This window comes from Haliotis asinina, chromosome 1 (genome assembly GCF_037392515.1).
Source record: "Haliotis asinina isolate JCU_RB_2024 chromosome 1, JCU_Hal_asi_v2, whole genome shotgun sequence".
Taxonomy (NCBI): Eukaryota; Metazoa; Mollusca; class Gastropoda; order Lepetellida; family Haliotidae; genus Haliotis; species Haliotis asinina.
Window position 1 is genome coordinate 50,435,577 of NC_090280.1, and position 17,179 is coordinate 50,452,755.

General features: G+C 41.4%; 1 protein-coding gene across 1 annotated transcript; it reads left to right on the forward strand.

The window, feature by feature from the left end:
- Positions 1–17,014, forward strand: LOC137273345 (uncharacterized). The gene is made up of 2 exons (XM_067805957.1): positions 1–111; positions 16,466–17,014. Exons 1-2 carry the CDS (start codon positions 1–3, stop codon positions 17,012–17,014), a joined length of 660 nt encoding a protein of 219 aa, XP_067662058.1.
- Positions 17,015–17,179: the final 165 nt, after the last annotated feature.

A 17,179-nucleotide genomic window follows, 5' to 3' on the forward strand; every position in this document is an offset into this window, starting at 1 on the left:
ATGACCCTGGGTGTATTTGGTGTGTCGATCAAAGTTGCAAAGAGTCTTTCTGTGGAAGTGTGGGCTGCACACATCACTGTGCATGGACGAAAAGCTGCAATCTTCTCTGGGGTAGGCTAGTTTCAGTACAAACCGAAACACTTGCATCCATTTTCCGCCCGGCCAGTAGTACGTGTTGATATTAATCTGAAACGCCAGCTCTACTCTACAGGGAAGAGAAACCACGACCCACGCATAGCACGACGACAGGAACATGTCCTTCACACTGAGGTGAAACAGAGTTTTCATTCAATGATTATCAGTTTAATATATTCTACAGAAAAAGTAGGGGAGCTTCATTTTTAATTTAAAACTGAAAAACTGGGAGATATATCGGAGTCAGTCAATGTTGATAGGATAACGATGAATGTTTTGTGAGTGAATTATGATTAGCTCTTCCTGTACAGTACTCGCTCTTGAAAGATGATCAGTGTATGACGTGAGATTTACATGTGTTGTAAATTTACATTTTACATTTTAAAACAACAAAGAAACGAACACTAACAACTGTGTTATCGATCTTCTTGAAAACCGTCAAAATCCAGAATGACACGCCATGCAGGTGTATGTCTGACTTTTGAAAGATTTGTGAACAATTATGTTTCCTATCCAAATCCAAGTGTATGTATGTATGTATGCATGCATGTATGTATGTATGTATGTATGTATGTATGTATGTATGTATGTATGTATGTATGTATGTATGTATGTATGTATGTATGTATGTATGGATGGATGGATGGATGGATGGATGGATGGATGGATGGATGCATCGGACATCCAAACTGACGTTTTCAGAGAAAGTCGTATCGAAGTATGGGATTCACAATATAGTTCCGTGACTTCAATTGCCGGTCTATCACCTCATGCTACCAAGTGTATCAGAACTGTTTATCGCTATGATAACACCACCCATCCCACGATAAAGTAATTCACCTAATCTGTCGTTCAGTCAATAGGAATCTTACTGAAGGAAAGGGGGAAATTGTCACAGTGAGGACATGAGGGTTTTCTTTTGTATCTTTAGGAAATGGAATCATGCAAATGATCCATGATATGACTATACTCGTCATCATCTTAAAAAACACGCATGTCCTTTGTAGCTAACTAGTCATCGATTTAACAACAAGTATGTCTTATGTAGCTAATTTATGTAGCTTAATACATGGATGCCCGATGTAGCTAACTGGTCCTCGGCGTAACAAAAGATGTATGTCAGTTGTAGCTAACTAGTCATCGATTTAACTCAGGTATAACCTCTGCAGTTAAATAGTCATTATCTTGAGGTATGTATGTCCCTTTCTCTTTCTCTCTCTCTCACGACTCTCGTCCTAATAACCAGAGAGGAGTAACTCTTCTTAGTGTATTAAGTATGTCATACACAAGTATTACACAACACATTAGCAGTTTGGTCAGACGCTTATGAAAATAAACTATCCCTGGATGGTGTTAGCAAGAGCAATAATACTTTGGATAACTTTTTGTGTTAAAGTCTATGTTCGTCTTGAGCCTAGTTTCGGGCGAGAAACCTCTAAACAAGTTTAGAAACAAAACATTACGACGATTTATATGCGGATCTCATAACCTTAGGATTGAAACTGGTAGATACACTAAAGAGCAGCCTGATACAAGAATTTAACACTATTGTAACAGACAATGTATTACATGTTAACACCATTATTTATTAGTGTGTGATATTCTAATGATAGATAGATAGATAGTACAGCGCATTGTGGGATCATCTGCCCCCCAAATACAGCCTGTAGCAATTGCTGTAATTATGGGCATGGTAACATATATTTATATAGCTGCGATATCCATATCACCTGCTCAAAGGCGCTTTGTTGTTCCCCTTGATCATTGGATGTCAGTCTCAAACGGCACACACATCAGTCTCAACTCCCTGGGGATCATACGACCCTTGCAGCCACTACGCGTGCGGAGTTAAAGTAGCTTTCCCATCCATACAAGGTACCCATTCACACCTGGGTGGACTGGGACACATAGTCACGGCACAAGTTTACTGAACGTTGCTGTACCCGCAAATAGGTGTTTGCATATATTGATGTGGCCACCATCTGGTCATATACCAATGGATTCGCGATTTCTTTTAAGTGCACAGGGTTGTGTGTTGTACACTAGGGGCCGGGACAACACCGAAGGAGTCTGCACACGAAGCTGACTGACACGAAGTTTTTACACCCGTTCGCGGTTGAGCTCGTTCAGCTCACCTCAAACTTGCTGGATCACTAGCCAGGCGCTTTAGCCAGCTCGCTCACCATGATCCCCTGTAGTGTAGGCCTGTCTGTGGCCTACATTGTAGTTAAAGTAGAAAATAAGGACATGGTTTGTTGTTGTTGTTGTTATTGTTGTTGTTGTTTTGGGGGATTTTTTCATAGACATAGCTATGATCATATCACTGACGCCTTGTGAAGAGATGGTTCACCACTTACGTTGTCACACGTGAAGGCTCGGGTCTAGACTTGATTATTTCCAGACCCCCGCCATATAGCTGGAATATGTCTGTTTTCGGCGTAAAACTAAACTCACTTATGTTGTCCCTGATCTCCGATACTATTGTGTCTTAGCACGGTGAGCCCAGAAGGAGAGGAAGCACTGCAGGTTAAATATAGGAAGTGATGTAAAGATGGCGAGAATGGAAAGACAGGATACACATATAACTCGATATGTGGCGCGTACGAGCGCGGGGAATGACCTACTGATACTACCGATGTTGGACATACAGACGTGGTGGTGCTGGAGTGGTTTTACTGGCTCTGTTCCTCTGATTGATACACGAGCGAGGTTTCACGTAGGGACCACACGTCAGATGATAGATCGGAAAGATAATGCGTCTTGGAGGTATATCACAGAGACCGGACGATGAATATAACGAAGTCTCTATTTGTTGGTCATGGTGATATGCTGACGTCACAGCTATGTATTCGTTTTCAAGACCTGTCCGATGATGACACTTACAGTTATTGATAAAAGGCAAAAAAAAAAGAATCAGGACTTCAAATTGTAATCGTCACGATCGAAAGACTGATTCCTCATTTCCCTGGGACAGAACAATTAAATGAGTGAGTGTAGTTATGTCATGTGGTACAGTTTGTAGAGGACAAGGAACTGATGTCGGAAGTTACAGGGGTTATAAGCTTCTCTTCTCCTAGAACAGAGCCCAGAACACAAGAGGTGTTGGTTATTGAAACGTATTGACCAAGCGTCTATTTCAAAGATTTATATTTGAGATTCAGACATGAGGCAGTTTCTGTTTTGTGTATACTGTACCGTTGTAGTCAGCATCACTGCGACTCTGGCACCGGTTTCTGGCGGCAGCAACTTAACCCTATCCACCAACAGAGTCTGGGGAGACATGGTCACTCTGTGGCGGGACTGGTCAGTGATGCTCATCAGCCAGTCACCAACTGGGCGACTTCCGGTGACGTCTGGTAATTACTATTTGGACTTTGAATCAACGTTAACGTCAGCCAGGTCCCTGTGTTCATGGGACTATTACGAGGACATTAATCCGCATCGTTTCCCATCAGTGTTGAGGCAGGCTCGCTGCAAGTGCAGAAGATGCTTTGACATCGCTTCACGAAGACTCGTCTGCAAACCTCAGTACATCACCACTCCCGTTGTGACGTGCAACAGGGGAAACATCTCTGACTGCCAACTGACCACTGAAAGAATAGCTGTGAACTGTGCGTGTGTAAGGAACGAGAGGCGGTTGACCCTGTACTCACGTGACTAACTTGGCACGCATTGCTCCTGGAATGTGTACCTAGTACAGCACATACTCCACGTTGTTTGAGAATCCGGAAGTGTTACTTGTAATTGTATGCGATCTATCAGGAGCAAGAATTGAACCACAGTTACATCGGTGGATGTTTTGGTGAAAGCTTTGAAGTTCTTGCTGACAGCTTCCAGAAATTCTTCAAAACGTATTTCCTGAAAGCCAGATTAACTTCTTAATACTCAGGTGTTGGAATAAAAGGTCAATTGATTTGCTTCCCTTTTTGTATTGTGTTTCCTTGGTTGTGAAGATTGAGTGGGTGAGCGTGTGAGAAGGTGAGTGTGCATATCAAGTCAACCTGAGTTATATTCAAGTTCCACAGTCTGCTCCCTCCACTCAACGTGTACTTCCAGTTGACCATCTCATCGTTATATCGCCTGCGGAGATATCAAACTGTAGATGGCCTCACGACCCAGCGTATTTAGAACACTTAATTGGGGAGTTGGTGTCCATGACATGGACGTCTGGGAACACTCTCACATTGCGACATACGAGGCTAGAAACACGCTCACATTACGACACACATGGCCAGGAACACTCTCACATAGTGGCATATGTGGCGAGGTACACTCTCACATTGCGAAATCCAAGGCTAGGAACACTCTCACATTACGACATGGAAGGCTAGGAACAATCTCACATTACGACATACACGGCAAAGAACACTCTCACATTACGACATGCAAGGCTAAGAACACTCTCACCTTACGACATACAAGGCTAGGAACATTCTCACATTACGACATGCAAGGCTAGGAACACTCTCACATTACGACATACAAGGCTAGGAACACTCTCACATTACTACATGCAAGGCTAGGGACACTCTCACATTACGACGTACACAGGCTTGTCTCATGTGGATTTCGAACCTACACTCTGAGTCAGCCACCTAATCGACAGCTCATAAAGTCGATTAAGCTTAGCCGCCGTTGGACAACTAGTAGTGTTTATCAGGGACTATATGTAACCCAATGACGGGATTCCACATCCTACGATCTCGACAACCAGTGGATGTACAATACACGCACAGCCCACACTGAATCTTCAGACATTCAGTAGTAGGTGTTTCATTCAGTCAAACAGGGTCCCTGAAGACATGAACGGACAACGCAGTATCAGCAGGTGTCTATCAGTTGAAGGAGAAGACTTCATATGACGGTCATCCCTGTCACAGGTATCACACGAATGTGTCGCAACAACTGACTGCTACGGAACCTCGTTATACGCCGTTTTCAGGACTGCTCAATGAATGTCCTGTTCCGTTGAGCTACAGTTTCGACGATAGGTATGTTTTACATAGACGTAAAAGGGAGTTCTGGTTGTAAGCGAGGTAACTAGAACCCTGTATAACATACAGGAATTGAGACTCTTAACAGTGTCGACCGAAAGGAGGAGGGAGGTTTGTGAGGGGTGGGGAATAATTCAATGAGTGAGTGTGTGAGGGTGTGGAATAGTCCATTGTTTGAGGGTGTGGAATAGTCCAGTGTGTCAGTGTGTGAGGATGTGGGATAGCCCAGTGTGTCAGTGTGTGAGGGTGTGAAATAGTCTTGTGTGTCAATGTGTGAAGATTTGGAATAGTCCAGTATGTCAGTGTGTGAAGATTTGGAATAGTCCAGTATGTCAGTGTGTGAGGATATAGAATAATCGAGTGTGTGGGGTGTTGAATAGTTCGCTGTGTGAGGGTGTGCAACAGTCGATCGTGTCAGCGTGTTACCCTGGCCTATTCGGGCATTGGAGCTGAATGTCTCTGTAACTGCCAAGACGCTGTATCCTTTCATATTTTAAGTGACACTCATTCAAAAGCACAAGGTAATAACTGATGCTGAACGCGCAGTAAGAGTAGAGGAAATCAATGAACATGCATATCGCAAATCAATGACTTTTATGAAGTGAGTGTACAACACACCACGTTGACCAGGTATATGGCGTTCATGATGCTGTCTTGTAACATATAGTTGTATCAGCACTACGGCAGTTTGTCTCATCACTGGGGTTGGACATTGTCTGTCTCTCATACTGCGTTGTATTTAAGACTCTAACAGGAACAGCAATACAAAGTGTGATAATTATATTGACTGGAAGTTTTCTGCCCATGTACGTACGCCATCATTCCTAATAGTTCTGTGTGTGCGACACCATCTTCTAAACTGCTTTTACATAAGTGACTCACCGTCCCCATTGTGCATCACAGTATGTCAGTGGTTTACAGATACACAAAATCACATAGAGCATTAATGTGGAATGTTTAACTGAAGTATTGCAACTGCAAACAAACAAACAAACAAATATAACAAAATAGCAATGAAGAAATGGTCACTCAGAGGCTGAGGCTCTGTCCAAAATGAAATGACCGAGGCGAGCCTTCTGATTTCCTACCCACTTGGTGTCTCCAGCGCAAATACAATTGTCGGGGTGTTCGAACTTATCTGCACTTGACAAATTATACACACTGACAGTTTGTGAAGATCGTCGACTGAGGTCGAGGACGGGTCTGGTGAAAATAAGTGAATGGTTAAAAATAACCATTTATACATCATGTCATGTCTGTAAATATATCACCAAGAATATATGACGTGAAACAATGCGAATAGGCTGACGGTGGGGATAATGACGGTCCATGTCCCTGGTTCGAGGACACGACCGGTTAATGAAGGGCAACGATTCACAGTGGCAACAAATGACTGGATCGCTCATCAAATACCGAGTGACCAGACTGTACCAAGTACCGCTGAATAGCTGCGCACTTGAATTAAGTCTGTCTCTGTGCTGAGAATTTCCTCTGAAAACCAAGCAGACTATATTTTGAGCATGTGTTTAAATATCGCCATCACATGGTTCAAACACCAGGGCCCGATTTCTAGAAACAAACGTAAGTTTTAACTCAAACCTCAAACCGAGTTTGACAATTTGAAACAGCTAAATTGTTATCTCAACTGCAGTTTTTAGACTAAAAAAGTGCAAACAACTAAAGAAATCTGTCTACCAAATTCCGATTGTCTACTATGTTTGAGCTGGATACCAATTTCCTTTCATTTTGGAAAATGCATGTTCCTGCATTTTCTCAAATTTGAGCAAAAACTTGAACTTAAGTCAAAACTCAGAGTTAAGTTTGTTTCGAGAAATTGGGACCAGGTCGTCGGGTAAGGTGATCGTATTCAGCCGCCAGTTGGTCATAAGCCTTGCAAAAGCTATAGGTAGTTGCTCACGTGAGGTGTGATACATTTCAAATTCCGGGTAAAGGATACCGAAATATTATCATCAACATGGCTATTTTATCAAATATGATACTAACATGTTTAATGTCCGGAATGCAAATATTGCCCTGAACAAGTCACAATTCAATCCTGGTCTCACCAAAGTCCAGAAAATGTCTGCATTGTGGCCGCTTTCTGACACTGATCTGACAAAATTAACCATGTAGTTATTATGAATATCTGCTAAAAGCGAAAACTCAAACTTTAAATTCGCTCGCTCGAGAAAGTTAAGCTTCAGAATTCATGTTTTGGAGCTTGTAAATATATAAAAGTTTGTTTATCATGACACAAAATTCAACCACAATGTTTGAAATATTTATGTTATTATGATATAGGCCTCACAGGCCATCTTCTGCGAATTAAAAGGTCTGAGAGTCTGAGTATGAGAAAAATATTGTTTGGGGTTTTTTTTACCCCAGGAAGGCTTTACTTCAGTCCGAGTATAGCGTGTGTTGAGAGAAAAATTTTTACCAAGGATATATTATTTCACAAATTCTATTTCACATGTCATCATCAAAGTCTTTATTACGTATGAAGGCCACAGGCCCATGTACATAGCAATGTACATCTTGGAAACAGGCATAAAAACATGGAACAGTTCTTACAGGATTAAGCATTCACCTGTCTGCTTGAGTTATTTTTTCCTTTAGTTACATCTCCAGTGCGAACTATCAGAGCACATATATGTACACGTGTGTCGGTACTGTATTATTTTATAAACATAATTCTAACACTAATTTCTATTATTTTAACCTTTCTCTTATTTTGTATGCATAATAGATAAAACGAACTAGATTAGTTCAGGTTTGTTTTAGGATGTTATTATCACCAGTTATTATCACCATACAGTAGGTCATTCATCACCCATACATCATTTAGTGTGACAAGGAATAACAGTCTAGCAGTTTACTGCAATCCTCCGTGAGAGTACAAGAACAATACACGCTGCAGTTATAACTGTTGTCAGATTCTTACTCTGTCCGAGGCGTACTGTCCAAGTACAAATCGGATCGATTTGATTGTTCTTGCCCGCTTTCTTGTCACAACAAACTGGGGAAGGTGGTTTAGCCTAATACGTCCAGCGCATTTCTGGCGTGTCCCATGATATTGCTGCAATATTGCTAAAAGCGGCGTAAACCCATATTCACTCACAACAAATTAATACTATGTTCGCAGTAAATCTGTAAGCTGGCAGCCGGAATGCCTGATACTCAAAGTATCGTTTCGCGAGAGTACAAAGTTCTATTACTGCGAATTCCATCCACTGGCTACTCACCAGTGTACCTGCTCCTAATGCTGTCTACGACTTCCATCTATTTATATGTCTACTCTTTCCACTGTCTGGTTTATTTCTGACAATAAGCGAGTGTTGTACTTCTGATACAGGCTTTCCGTCTGGACAATTCAAATATTTCTGACCACGTTAAGTGATTTATCCATGTTCATTACAGCACGAATTGATAATAATGAATGAGCAGTAAAACAATTTTATCCTTCTTCTAGAACCAAAAATAATGCATGTGCAAGTCTAGTATTTTGGCCAACAGAAGGGACATTAGACCGTGAAATCTCGTGATAATTAAACCACGCATAGCACCCAATTCCCCAAATAAATTACTTACTAGAATAGAAGACATTAAAAGATTAATCGGCAAAGGGAAGATGTGGAAGGGCAGCACTTTGAACAAGAAGTGCCCAAACTTCCATATGATGAATATAATCAGCTTACGCCTTTATCACTTAGATGCAGATCCTCCTGTCAGTTCCTATCTCCACCAATGATAACCCGGGAAGTTATCACGTGACAGACATTGGTGGCACTTGACACCGTGTGAGAGATATGCCAGTCAAGATATCAACTGGGGGATATCCCATATAATTTTACACACAAGTTATGGCACTTTCAAGCGTTTTTATCAAGACTCGGTATTGACACAGAGCTTCTTCATCCGTCAAAACCTGGTCTCGTCACTTGCTGCACCTCCTACAATTCATAAACTGATTATGTGTCATTGGACATTCACGGAAACGTTCATGCCGTGGTCCGGCGGATGTGGACATTCCTAGGAAGATTACTGACCAATCGCGGATGTCCTGATAGGGTCAGTTCACTATATATACATTTGGGGAGGTTTTCGTTTAAGAACTTCTCGTGTGCATGCTCATGCGTATTTAGTGCTGTATAATAATCCTTTAAGACACAACTGTGATGAAGACTGCTACACTTGCTTGGTTGACTCTGGCCCACTGGACTGTTTTTGTATCAAGTCAACACAACCATGCTCTGTCGGTTCTGCCTGACGTCATCAACACCTGGAGAGAATGGTCTATTCGCGCACACGACAGTAATGAAGGGCCTGGCTGTCAAGGTCATGGTGCATGTGTAGTAAGGGAGAATGTGACGTCGACGGAGAGAAGCGTGTGTTCGTGGTATTACGTGCGAGATGAAGACACAGCGAGATTTCCACGAGTATTGTACCGAGCTAGATGCACCAGCAGCAGATGTAACACCGGACTCGGCCTACGTGGAACCACCAGCCTCCCATCTGCATGTGTACTGCAACACGTCCCTATACCCGTCATCAGATGTCCAACAGCGTCATCCTGTCACGTGACCATGGAGGATCTTCCGGTGAACTGTGTTTGTGCACTACAACGACTACAACCGTACGAGAGACTGTAGAGCTGGCAGCACGCAACCCACGTGGACCACATGTAGACAATATAACACATATCTGAAAGCCTATTCTTCCACGAGCTCATATGATGTGTAAATAAATATACATATGTCCTTTGAGTACGTTGGTATTTTATCCACGCTGACACTTGGGGTGTCAGACACCGACACCTGCTAATACCTAGAATATAAACTATATAGACAGTGGATGTAAGCACAGACTGAATATATATTATACAGACAGTCGATGTACGCACCACCTTAAGATATATGCTATGCAGTTGATAGAAACACTACATTGAATATAGACTATGCAGGCAGTCGATGTAACTTGTAAGCACGAGAAAAGGCGTAGACTTCAGAGGATCAGGAGGTCGACAGGGGGTATGAGGACGAGAGTGTTGGCTACCATGCAATCACATGGACGATCACTCGGATCGTGCCAGACAATATAATAACACTTGGAATGTCCAATTCAAAATAAACATTCCATAGTTGTACAAGATTGGTTTAGTATGTAAATAAGTGTTTTATTACAATGAGCAATTATCTACATAAAATCTACATAGATTCCCATCGTTTTGTCGCTTTTGTATGAATCAAAACATTATACGGGTCAGAAAGACTTATGGTTTTCCATCGTGGCGACATCATTTTATGTACATGTTGAAAATCTATCATTGCAAAAGATACAGGTGTGCTTAATCAAGTTCTCTGTGTTTCTTATACAAAACGTCGATGCTTGTATGTCCTCAGTCATTCTCAACGAAATCAAAATCAGAGAGGATAGTGCACAAAAATGTCAAATCACCTCAGTCCAATTATTTTCCAAATCTACAACACGTGAATGAACAGGTTATGCTTTTTCAGCACTCAGTGAACAGTATTAAACTTGATTTAGTCTTGCAACTCGACGACTGCTACTGATCACTTCAACTGAAAATGACTTTGTAAGTATTCCCTTTGTAACTGAGGTACAACCTGAAGAGGATCAATAGCCACAACTGTAGGTTCAGATATTCGGGCGGTTTGCTGTCTACTCCCAGTTACCTATCATTATGTACCTGGTAAATGTGAGGACTAGGAAGTCCCCATTCATGAAGTCAAATACCTTTAACATACAACAATGAATGTGTCCACGTGTCGTCCCCATCAGGCACTCAGGCAAACGAAACACGTCATCTAGTTGACAATGCAAATGACGAGAGCGTATTTCATTGATCGAAACAAGATACGATTAGGCAAAAACACAATGCAATGAAATTACCCGTCAGTTCCACTCTATGCTTCAAAGCAGGACCTTGAACATTTACCTTTGTTACTTCTGAACGAATTAAAGCTGTAATTGATGTTGTTAGTGAATCAAGAATGCAGAGCGCTCTCGTCATCCGTGATGTAGTGAATCACCAGGTAACGCCACCTTTTAATAATATTCTATTTTTTTATATTATGAAATTAAAATTCGAAGTTTGGATTTGATTAAAAAGCACCGTTTACTTATGATTCGTTGTATAAACCTACTGTAGAGCGATCAAAAGCACTAATGCCGAGACAGTAATTACATTTACTGCTCTGTGACTGGATGAGTTGGATAAAGGTATTATTCTATCTTTGCCCAACACGTTCTTGCTTTGTGTGATGTTAAACACCACAATCATCGGATGTATTTCTTTTCCCTTTTTTCGTTTAAGTATGTTATTTCCCATTTCCATGTTACAAATACGGGATCACAGTTTCGATGAGCATTTGAAAGAAATATCATGTACAAATTCAGCATTTACATTTCTCTGTAGACTTTGTACAGATGTCGTGAAAATGCAGCATAACACACTACTGTAAGGTAGAAACAACATTTGAATTTGATCTGTAATGGAAAGTGTTGTAATTTGTACAACCAGTAAATACCATTGTTGTAATTGTTTTGCGGACAGATTGGAGAGCTTACTTAAAACGGCAGCAAATAGGGTATGGAGATATCACCAAAACTTGACTGTTGGCAATTATGAAAATGTGTTATTTGTTTTGTTTTTTTTTGCTTACTAATGAGGAAGTATCTCTCTGTTAGCATGATTAGAACCTGGTTTGAGTCTTATTACATTTCTAAACGTTTTGCTTGTCAGATGTAACGGGTTGTTCTGTATTCCTTCCAATTAAGATTTTTTTCAATTGTAAAAACCTATTCTCCCATCTACTACTGTATTTGATTAATCTGACAAGTGATTCCATGGTACTTTTGTGTAGTGGCACTCATATAAAACAATGGATAATTGTTTCAGGTTTAGTTTTGTTAAAATACTTCATGGGGAATCAACATAACCTATTTTATGTAACATTTATTTGTGAACAGTATGTTATATACAGTTATAAACTGGAACCATTCCAAACTGAAACTTTGGGTAGATATGTAGGTGATCAAGTATGTATTTTCATCAGACGTATTTCTTGTTGTTTGATGTTTTCACATAAATAATCAAATCTGGACTTGGCAATGCAGTCAATGGCATCGATCTACAGGTATAGAGGTATGGGATACGAAAAGCCAAGTCAGCGACCACCAGATCCCGTGTCGGAATCTTAACTAATGTCTTAAATGCCCATAAGTGTTGGTGGTGACATTTCACGATCACATCAATATTTCTGTGTAAAACATGTCAGTTTATTATCTGCTATGGTTGGTTCAGTTCTGTTGCAACTTGTTCATGTTCCCATGATGCACCGGCGCATAGGATCACTGTTTTATTGTAAACTACTCATATTCACAAATAGAGGACGTATGTTTGGTATGGACACTAATATAGTAGAGGACTATATCGTGACAGCTCCGCGCTGCCCGTCATTAATATGCCATTATAAGTTCTAAGAGTAATTTACTCCGTTACAAATGTACATTCACTTTATGAATGTAGAAATTTGGAATTAATACTCCATGCTTACAATTTGACTCCACAGGAACTAAACTCGCAACGATGGGTGTTACAGTAATCGTAAAATAAGGACGGTTGTGTCTGTAATAAACATGGAATACTCAACGCGTAGAGTGACAATAGTTGTGTCAGTAAGATCCACAAATTACAATTAGAGTAATGTAATGATAACTGTGTCAGTACGACACATGGATTACTCAATGCGTAGCGTGACAATAGTTGTGTCAGTAAGACATGTGGATTACTCAATGTGACAACAGTTGTAAAGATCGATGTGTCGAGCACAAACATACGACAGTACATTGGTTCGCAGCCAAAGATTGAGTTGAGTCACATGCATTTGTAATCCATATTTACGCATTACATAGTGACAGGAATCCAAATATTCGCCATGAACTGTTTTTATCAGTGAGCTAAACCATCGAGTGCATGGTGGCACGTGTTTCGTCTCTCAGTAAGAATAAAAGAATGGAAATATAAACTAAAATAATATACGTAACCAAAATTCTTTTTAAACAAAATTACCATAACGTCAGCTTCGAGCTATTGGCTGCTTCATAGGGAGCAGCAAGGAGTAGGTGAAAGCTTCTCTACCAGTATAAATGCCATAAGTATGTACATGTTAATCACCCTTACAATAGCTTGAACTACCGTAGTGAGGATGTTGAAACGGCTTACACAAACCACAACCGTACACTTATTCAATACGCGTGTAATGTATTAGGCATGATGAAGATTATCAAAATGGGTACAACGCAATTTTATGAAATAGGAATAATTGCTCTGGGTCAGTTAATCAGTTATTCTAATAAAACACTTCCAAGAGCAATCATTACAACTTTCCTGGTGGTTTATGTGGTGAATAGTAATAAATCTTCAAAACTTCCCCTTATACCAGGCCCGGAGACTGGGATGGTTGTAACGGATGATGGAGTGTAAAGATGCGGTGAACTGCATCAGTGAAGGAGGATGAGGAGAGGCGGAAGGGGCCAGAGGAGGACAGACCAGTCAGACAATTACCCTGCGCCAACTACTGGTGGATGACGTTGATTACTGTATCCACAAGTAACGTGAAAACCCTCTGGTCATACACTATTTCGGGTGGCGGTGACGGATGTAGTGGTGTATATATGGCAGGTTCTGAGAAAGTTGGACAGAGTTTATCAAATTTACAAAGCTGAAAGTAATCTACAGCGACCACCGAGACGATGAAGCTGCTGTCATCCAGGTCCATGGTGAGGAGCTCTTTAATCCTCTTTCCTCCATGAGTGATTAAGTTATACTTTACACATTATTTGTCTCCTAAGCAAATTGCCAGAACGTTGTTACATGAGAAAATGATTTCTGTATACAATGTTGAAGTGTTTGATACATTTGCCATACACCTGATATTGGGCGACTGTTTCAAGTATTGGTAAGACTTTGATTAAGTCAGTCGCCTGTTTTCAGGTAAATCCGATCTTTTACCCTACTGCTTATCACACAGTCTCTCAACCTTCTGTGAACATGTGATACGTGAAGACCGGGTTAGAATACGTCTTCAGCAGCCCATGCTTGCCACAAACGGCGACTATGCTTGTCGCAAGAGGCGACTAACAGGATACGTTGACCAGGCTCGTTAGCTTGGTTGACAGATGTCATCGGCTCACAATTTCGCAGATCATGTCGGTGATCACTGGATTGTCTGGTTCAGACTCCATTATTTACAGACCGCCGCCATGTAGCTGGAATATTGTTTAGTACGGCGTAAAACTCACTCACTCATTCACTGTGATCATGCTAATTGTCATAAACGTCATTCGGTACCTACATGTCAGTCACAACCTTTGGCAACCATGGTCCATGTCAGTCGACCGTTCACGGCCATCTGCCATATCATTAAAACTTCATACCATCTATAACCTTCGTCAGTCATGAAGCATGTGGGATGGTAGGGCAGTCTAGTGGTTCAAGCGTTCGCTCGTCACGACGAGTACCCGGTTCCATTCAGCACATAGGTACAATATGTGAATCGTAATTTTGGTGTCGGCCGTTGTGATACTGCCAGAGTATTGCTAAAGGTGGCGTAAAGGGGAACTCACTCACTCACTCACTCACTCAGGTTTAATGCTGGGTGGTGGTATCTTCTAAAACAACAAAAGAAAAGATGAGTAAACAAACACGTCTATGGAATAATTCGACAAGATCCCAATCTGTGCAAGTACACCTGAGAAGTGAGAGTGTACTGTTTCCTAGCTGCTGTGAGCAAAATACATCCGGGTTTCACAGTATGTATCCATTTAGGGAATCGAACCGGACAAGGATTTATCCTTGAGTCACCCAACCTTCAGCCTCGTGACTGCAATGCATGATAGTTCTCGAATAAGACAAACTGGAGTTTGTGTATGCATTTCCAAGAAGCGACACACACAGGCACTGAAATGACGATAAACTGACAGTGATACAATGACCTGATAATTAGCAATCATACAATATGTTCGTGGAAGAACTTGAAGGTGCAGAAGCGGGTAACTTGTCCTTTCTTAAAAAAAGACAGGGTGTTGTTCTTACCTGTTTATTCATGCTGCTTGCCATTTTTTACAGTCTCGGCCGAGCTCGTCGCTACACTTCTTAAAACATGTGCTCAAGGGGAAGAAAGATAAATCTAACCACAGGCAAACTGTAGCGCAAATGGGTTGCGCAGCATAGAGAAAATGACCAGTCGTCTTACATGCGAGCGAAGCGAGCAAAGTTTGGCAACATACTTTCCTCGCTTCGGTTCGAAAAATATTTTTAATGTCAAAATAAAACATCGCCACCATCAAAACTATACACCCATTTCTTCACCGGGTTGTGATCTCACATTTCCAACCCCATGTTGAACAATTACTGACGTGAAATACCTTTTATTCAACATTTTAAACGCAACTCGCGGTATGTCAGACCGCTCTAAGCCTCCATTGGCCCTTCCCGCTTTCGGGTCAACGGAGTGAAGGAAAAGGAGGGTGTTGTTCCATATGGAATACTTACAGTTACCTCCCCTGCATCATTCACCGTTACGCCAGAAGTGTTTTATGTAGAACAAATGTTACGAAAATACTAACAATAGCGACGACAGAAAAGACAGATAAACTCCAACAATTCACGATAAAATTAGGCAATATGGTATTTCTTTTTAATTTCTGCTTTTTCATGTTCCGTCACTCCGTTCAACTGGAAGGTGGCAGGGCTAATGGATCGGAAGAACGATCTGAATACCATGAGTGGCGCTTAAAAAATGTTGAATAAAACATATTTCACATGAGTAATTACTAAGCATGAGGTTGGAAATGTGAAAGCACAACCCCGTGTAGAAATGAGTGTGTAGTTTTGATGGTGGTCGTGTAGTTTTGATGGTGGCGATGTTTTTGGGGGTTTTTTGACATAAAAAATATTTTTCGAGCCGAAGCGAGGAAAGTACTTCGCTCGCATGTAAGAAGACTTGTCATATTCTCTATGCGGCGCAACCCCATTTGCGCTACAGTTTCCCTGTGCTCTATCATAGTACTTTAATTGCGTTAGAAACAAAAAAGACAAAAAGCGAGGGTAGCGTTATTCAAACAAACAAAAGATTGTCATACACAATAAATTAACGTATAGTTATATTATGATATAATAACTACAATACATGTATAAACAATGCTACGTTCCGAATGTATTAAAACGAGTTCCAGCTATTCATTCTCGTTGTATTTGCTTCATCCGAACATTGCCAAAGAGTTAATGGTCTTTCATTTCCATTCATTTCCAGACACTTTTCCTATTGGTCATTCTGGTAGCGACACCATTGTGCACGGCTCAAAGAAGGTCTCGGCGCTGCCGGGAGCCCATGAATCGTAAAATGGAAATTGATGACCGACTACGTGACAGATTTTACCAAGTTCCTCCTCTCCTCGACACTGTTGCCAATGTGTCCACCATCCCAGACCGGTTTGTTAGAGTTAGGCACACTATCTTCGCGGGTGAGCCCCAGTGTCCGACGTGGGAGGAGGCCGTGCGATTCCATGAGGGGAAGGTCTGCCCCTTCCACTACGTCCTCAACTACGACGAGAACAGAATCCCAAACACCATGGTGGAGACTGAGTGCAACTGTGTGGAATGTCTCAGACCTGACAATGGTCCCTCCAACCTGATGGACTGCCTGCCTATAACATATTACACCAAGGTGTTCCGCAGGACCGGGTGCGTGGAGGGCATGTATCGGTATGCCGCCGTATGGGAGCCGCTCAAGATCGGGTGTCAGTGTGCGCATGCACCAAGTCGCTTTACGGACCGTCTTCCAGAAAGATCTCTACCTTAGACACTCTAAATTCTACCGTCAAGCTCCTGATATGTTCTGAAATGGATAATAAACATTCAAACTCAAGATGCAGTGAATCTCCCAGTATTGACATATTCGACATGAATCCAAGAGGACTCAGTGTGCATATTCCAAAGTTAAACACATTTTCCAGCTACTACATTG

What these genes read in the sequence shown, in the direction of transcription:
- LOC137273345 (XM_067805957.1), top strand. Translation starts at nt 1, where the DNA reads ATGACCCTGGGTGTATTTGGTGTGTCGATCAAAGTTGCAAAGAGTCTT. An exon ending in AAGCTGCAATCTTCTCTGGG is followed by an intron (nt 112 to 16,465) that starts GTAGGCTAGTTT and finishes ATTCATTTCCAG; the next exon opens with ACACTTTTCCTATTGGTCAT.